The following is a 6,917-nucleotide window of genomic DNA, read 5'->3' on the forward strand; positions in this document are numbered from 1 at the left end:
AAGGCCATAGCACTTGTATATTTTCACCTACAGACCCACATGAGCCCTTTTTTATTTGCCCCACTTTGCAAAGACAGACTTAATTTTTCCATAAAATATGCTGCCAAACCATAAAAAAATTATATGCGCGGTGAAATTGAAAATAAAATGCTATTTTTTTTAATTTGGGGGAGGGGGTTGTGTTTACGCCATTTGCCCTGTGGTAAAACTGACTTGTTATACATGTCCGTCAAGTCGGTAAGATTACAACCATATGTAACAAGTACCACTTTTATTTTATTTTATGGCTTTTAAAAAATTTAAAACCTTTAAAAAAAACTAAGTGCTTGTCAAAATTGCTTATAACACTTTTGAAATCATCATGGTGGTCTGGGCCAGATGGAGAGGTGAAGGGAAAGTGACGCCTCAGATCAAATAAGACGTCACCTCTGAGTTCCTGAATTATGTTTTTGTATTCAGTAGAACATTATTTGGTAGGGGTGCAATACTGTCCTATGTTGCAATACACACACTGCTTCTTCTAGTAACCCGAATCTTGATAAAAGCCCCCCCCTTCCTTCCCCAGGGCTGAACTGAGCAAGGTCGGGGCCTTATGTAGGGTTGATATTCCTTGTACTTGTCTTCTAGGAATTTTTGACCTTTTACTGCATATAAGGTAAACTAAGGTTCTTTTTTTCCCTCAGATTCATAATGTGAGATATGTTCAGGAAAGTTACGGAGGAGTAATGGGTGACCAAGAGAACATATCAGTGTTTAAAAATGGTAGGACTTTATTTTATAGGATAAAATGGCATCCAACCAAGAAGAAAACTCTAGTCGCCGACCCTATTACACAATGGGGGACATTTATTAAAAGGCTAAAATGCCTTTCTTTAAGTGCAGATGGTCCCAATCGTCGTAAACAGACTTTCAAATCGTCTGTTTGTGAATATTTTGTGTGCAACAGGCCCAGCTGAGCCTCTTGCGCTAGAGGGACATGGATGGTGCATTACGGGGGCTGCAGCAGCACGTGTGCGCCGCATTTATCATTTTTCCGGACAGTGGAACTTACAGCAGCTCTGAGCTGGCATAGGTTTTATTTTGTTCGCAAAGATGGGTTTCCGTGTGTTCGGGATTTATGTAGAGGCAATGCGCCTCTATATAAATCCTTATAGCTCCAGTGCTGCAGGGACATCTGTAAGCCCGTCGTAAAAACCGCCGAACTTAATAAATATCCCCCAATGTATACACTCACTGTAATAATTTCCTATAGATGGATCCAGTAGAGAGATGTCCCCATCCTCTATATCCCCGGGATTGTGAAGAGGAAGAGGAAGATAACCCACTGGGTCTTCAGGTACAGTACGTGTAGTTGATTATTCTGTAAATCCTCTATAGCTTTGTAAAATACATATATATATATATATATATATATATATATATATATACACAGTATATATATATATATATATATATATATATATATATATATATATATATATAATATATATAACAGCAGTGTTTATATGATCTGGTGTTGAACTTCTTCCTCCTCTTTGGATCTGCACTTAGAGCTATAGGTTTCATGTGGATAAATGTAAAGTTCTGCAGTTTAAATCACTGACTAACAGCACAATGCCAATCAGTTGCAGACCCATCTCTAGTCCTGATAAGTGACATCTTAATACGTAGAGAAAATACAAGAAATACTGGGAGCGGCATTTTTATAGTAAGGACACCACAAAGGGGAACAATTACGTGTCACTGACTAGAGGGAAGAAGGTTATATCTGATATCTGGTGATAAAAGGCTTCTTTACTGTAAAAGCTGTGATGTTGATGAATAATGTTAATAATCACAGTTGTCCACTTCAGGATCGGCTCCCATCATTTCATATGATATAATACCATACACATTGCTGTGGATATGTAATATACCTGGTTGAAGGAAAACCTGCTTCTTCTTTTATTACTGCAATTTGGGGTTTAATCTAAGGTTTATTTTTATTTTTGTCTCAGATCCATAATGTGAGATCATTGCAGGAAAGTTATGGAGGAACAACAAGTGGAGCCGAGACCCCCGCATCAGTGTCAGAAAATGGTGAGAGCCTTTCATATACACTCACCGGCCACTTTATTAGGTACACCTGTCCAACTGCACGTTACCACTTAATTTGTAATCAGCCAATCACATGGCGGCAACTCAGTGCATTTAGGCATGTAGACATGGTAAAGACAATCTCCTGCAGTTCAAACCGAGCATCAGTATAGGGAAGAAAGGTGATTTGATTGCCTTTGAACATGGCATGGTTGTTGGTGCCAGAAGGGCTGGTCTGAGTATTTCAGAAACTGCTGATCTACTGGGATTTTCACGCACAACCATCTCTAGGGTTTACAGAGAATGGTCCAAAAAAGAAAAAACATCCAGTGAGCGGCAGTTCTGTGGGCAGAAATGCCTTGTTGATGCCAGAGGTCAGAGGAGAATGGGCAGACTGGTTCGAGCTGATAGAAAGGCAACAGTGACTCAAATAGCCAACCGTTACAACCAAGGTAGGCAGAAGAGCATTTCTGAACGCGCAGTATGTCGAACTTTGAGGCAGATGGGCTACAGCAGCAGAAGACCACACCGGGTGCCACTCCTTTCAGCTAAGAACAGGAAACTGAGGCTACAATTTGCACAAGCTCATCGAAATTGGACAGTAGAAGATTGGAAAAACGTTGCCTGGTCTGATGAGTCTCGATTTCTGCTGCGACATTCGGATGGTAGGGTCAGAATTTGGCGTCAACAACATGAAAGCATGAATCCATCCTGCCTTGTATCAACGGTTCAGGCTGGTGGTGGTGGTGTCATGGTGTGGGGAATATTTTCTTGGCACTCTTTGGGCCCCTTGGTACCAATTGAGCATCGTTGCAACGCCACAGCCTACCTGAGTATTGTTGCTGACCATGTCCATCCCTTTATGACCACAATGTACCCAACATCTGATGGCTACTTTCAGCAGGATAATGCGCCATGTCATAAAGCTAGAATCATCTCAGACTGGTTTCTTGAACATGACAATGTGTTCACTGTACTCAAATGGCCTCCACAGTCACCAGCTCTCAATCCAATAGAGCATCTTTGGTATGTTGTGGAACGGGAGATTCGCATCATGGATGTGCAGCCGACAAATCTGCAGCAACTGTGTGATGCCATCATGTCAATATGGACCAAAATCTCTGAGGAATGCTTCCAGCACCTTGTTGTATCTATGCCACGAAGAATGGAGGCAGTTCTGAAGGCAAAAGGGGGTCCAACCCGTTACTAGCATGGTGTACCTAATAAAGTGGCCGGTGAGTGTTTATTTCACTTACAATCCTCTACCTGCCTTTTTGTGAAGGAGATGTATATTATATAGATAAATGCTGATCTTTTCCTATTAGGGCCAGTTCACACGGAGTAAAACTGGCAGAATTCCGCGGCGGAGAATTCCCGCTATGTCAATTCTTCCGCGCGGAGAGAGGAGGCGTGCGAGCCTCCCAGTATGACACAGAGGCTGGCGGGATTCTCTGCTGCGGAATTCCACCAGTTTTACTCCGTGTGAACCAGCCCTTAGAGGGAAAAAAAAATTATTATTATTTTAAAGAGTCACTGTCGTATTTGTTTTTTTTTGGCAGAAATCAATAGTCCAGGCGATTTTAAGAAACTTTGTAATTGGGTTTATTAGCCAAATATGCCATTATCTGCATTTAAAAAGCCTTTTCCCTGGTCCCCTCCCTTCCCTCCCCTTTTCCATCCACTTCAAAAAATCAGGAAATTGTGACTTGTTGCATCAGACGTCCCCTGTCTGTTCTAAGGAGAGGGGAGGGGGGAGGAGGGAGTTAGCCGACAGCAGAAAGCTGATAACAGAGGATTACAGGCACGGAGCTGGGTGACAGCTGTAATCAGAGCTCAGAGAGGTCAGTGCTGACTGTCAGAGGAGATAAAGGGTGAGGTATTTGTAGATTAACTCTTTGTTGTCCTGTTATGGTGTTTAGCCCTCTCCATAGGAGAACAATGAAGACAGGGGGGAGAGCTTCAAACTGCTTTTTCATGATAAAATGCATTTTTCAGCTAATAAACCCAATTACAAAGTTTCTTAAAATCGCCTGGACTATTGATTTCAGCAAAAAAAAAAATTCACGACAGTGACACTTTAAGGCCGGTTTCACACGTAGTAACAGTGCGGGCGTTAAAATTTCTGTCCCGTACATCTCCGGGTGGTCTGGCGGCTGTATTTGAAAAGCACTTACGGTCTTATCGTAAGAGTCCGGCCGTAGTGTCATGATGTGTCTTGGCTTGTTTGGCCCCGCTCAAAAGCATGTATTTGATTCATGAATCTGCCCCCGGGCCAAATAAGCACACCCACATCCCTATAAAATCTCCGCCCACTCGCGAAGTACGCCCATATGCTTGTAGTGTTTTGAATGCCAAAAAAAAAAAACCAAAGATGTCTGATGGCGCTAATAATGCGCCCTATGGGCCAGCCCGGCGTATGAGGCTGCGCCGCAAGCACCAGCTCGTGGTGCTTTCGATCCTGTGGAAGATGCGTAATTATTACCTGCGTTTGTGTGTAAGTCTATATATTTTTTTTTTTTTTTTTTTTTTTTTAAAGGTTTTTTTAAATTATTTAAAACTAGCCTTACAAACTGTTTAGGCTTATAATCCGTAAAACATTGATTTAAATGTATTGTTTATGCAAGCTCCCTTAAGTACTGTTGACCAAAGGTCCTTAAATGCAACTGTGTAATAATTTTGTGACTAATTGAGATGTCTTAAAAATAATAAATGTCATTTTTTTAAAATTCTTCTCAGAGGCAAAAAGACGCAGAGCAGCGCCGTCTGCAGGAGGTGGGACGGCGATATTGGGTCCACCCCATCAATGTGCGGAGGGAGACCCGGGGCCACATTGGTTGCCTGTATGATGATTTGCGACGGTATGTCGATTTGAATACATCAAAGTCGGCAAATCTTTGAATGTAATATTGCAAATGTAAAGGTTACTGTCCCCAAATGTTTACCCCAAAGTCCATAATTTTATTATGTTTTTTGGTTATCCTTACAACGTTTGATGTTAATTTCAACATTTGTAAACCGTATGACATCTTCCTATGATGTGTGTTTGTGTGTAATATTATTGATCAATATTTTTCTTAATTTGTTGCAGACATCCTGACAAGTTCCAGGACTTCGTGCGCCTGCCTATGGAGGCCTTTGATCATTTACTTTCCATTTTGACCCCACATCTCCAGAGACAGGACACCTACATGCGGAAATCCATCCCTCCTGTGGGACGTCTGCTCATAACGTTAAGGTGAAGATGCTTTATTTTAATGCGAACTATTTGTTCATGTAATTGTAGTTAAATCTAATATAGTGTTAAAATATGTAATAATTTAATATGTAGCTGAATGTGAAATAGAATCATAAAATACTATTTTTCTTTTTTTCACAGATTCTTGGCGACAGGGGAGAGTTATGTATCGTTGCACCTCCAATTCAGGGTTGGTACGTCCACCATCTCTGGAATTGTGAGGTGCACGTGCGCCGTGATCTGGGAGCATTTGCAGCCCATCGTGATGCCCAGTCCGACCAGGGAGATTTGGTTGCAGTCAGCAGCAGGCTTTCAGTCTGTGGCCAATTTCCCCAACTGTATAGGGGCGGTTGATGGTAAGCACATACGTGTGAAGCAACCACCGCGATCAGGATCACAGTATTTCAATTATAAGAAATTTTTTTCTGTGGTCCTGATCGCGGTTGTTAATTCCACGTATCGTTTCCTTGCCATCGACGTCGGCTCCTATGGCAGTACTGGGGACTCCCGGGCGCTACTGAGATCAGAGTTTGGGCGGCGCATACTCTTAGATCACGTGACTCTACCTCCTCCCACTCCTCTTCCGGGTACCACGCATCCCGCTCCATTCGTCATGGTAGGGGATCAAGCCTTCCCTTTACTGAACAACCTGCTGCGCCCTTACCCACGGAGAGGGCTGGATGAACGGGGGAGAGTATTTAACCGGAGGCTGAGCCGGGCACGTAACTTCGTGGAGTGCGCCTTCGGGATCATGACTAGTCAGTGGAGAGTGTTTACCACTGCCCTGCAGTTGAAATTGGCCACAGTTGACATGGTCATTAAAGCTGCCTGTGTTCTCCACAACTACCTTCGGGACTATGCTCCCACCCCGGAGGTGAACGTGGAGACACTGCCAGCTTTTAGTGCCCCTATCAACTATGGCCAAGGGAGACAACTCAACCGCGGGATAGTGGTCAGGAACCTCTTTGCTGACTACTTCATGACTCCTGAAGGCGCCGTGCCCGTGCCCCTTTCACAGCCTCCCTTATGAGCCACGGCCACAGGACTGATGTTTTCCCGCATGTATGTCACCTGTCTCTGGGATGTGTGTTTTTTTATTTTCTTTTGTTGTTTGAACACCATGTATTGGTTGATATTTAATTTTCCTTCTCTTTTTACTAAAACAAAAAATATATTTTCTTATTCGACTAAACAATGTGTCTGCCTTTTCAATGTATGTAAAACATGTTGTGTGTTCCCACATAGTAGTGTTCGAAAATACACATAACCTCACTCGATATACTACTGGCCAGTAATTATCGAGCATGGTCACATCCTGCTAATGTTAATTGTATAGTCCTTTGAACCTAGTGTGCTGAAAGATTGATGTGATCAAAACATGTGCATTTCCTATGGAGTGACCAGCAGGGTGCGCACTATATGTCTAACTTTCTAGTGTGGGATATGTAACAGGATCTGATATCTTCTAGTGCCACAGTCCATCTCACTTCTTAACAATCACTATTAACACACCACATATATCCCTCCACACATCACCCAGGTGCGCCAGCTGGATGTGGTCTACTTAGGTTGCGGTTCAAAAATAATCTTTTATCATCCAATTTTT

At 42.6% G+C, this 6,917-nt stretch overlaps 1 protein-coding gene across 1 annotated transcript; it reads left to right on the plus strand.

Annotated features, from left to right (window-relative positions):
• The first annotated feature begins 4,194 nt into the window (after window positions 1-4,194).
• On the plus strand, window positions 4,195-6,423 carry LOC138767796 (uncharacterized). The gene is made up of 4 exons (XM_069945575.1): window positions 4,195-4,570; window positions 4,813-4,934; window positions 5,165-5,311; window positions 5,453-6,423. The coding sequence occupies exons 1-4, from the start codon at window positions 4,319-4,321 to the stop codon at window positions 6,339-6,341; spliced, it is 1,410 nt and encodes a 469-aa protein (XP_069801676.1). The 5' UTR covers window positions 4,195-4,318; the 3' UTR covers window positions 6,342-6,423.
• Window positions 6,424-6,917: the final 494 nt, after the last annotated feature.

This window comes from Dendropsophus ebraccatus, chromosome 11 (genome assembly GCF_027789765.1).
Source record: "Dendropsophus ebraccatus isolate aDenEbr1 chromosome 11, aDenEbr1.pat, whole genome shotgun sequence".
NCBI classification, from domain to species: domain Eukaryota; kingdom Metazoa; phylum Chordata; class Amphibia; order Anura; family Hylidae; genus Dendropsophus; species Dendropsophus ebraccatus.

Bases quoted from the DNA above. Each gene is read 5' to 3' on its own strand.
- LOC138767796 (XM_069945575.1), top strand. From the start codon at position 4,319: ATGTATTTGATTCATGAATCTGCCCCCGGGCCAAATAAGCACACCCAC. The intron at 4,571-4,812 runs GTAAGTCTATAT...AATTCTTCTCAG, and splicing joins ATTATTACCTGCGTTTGTGT to AGGCAAAAAGACGCAGAGCA. The intron at 5,312-5,452 runs GTGAAGATGCTT...TTTTTTTCACAG, and splicing joins CGTCTGCTCATAACGTTAAG to ATTCTTGGCGACAGGGGAGA.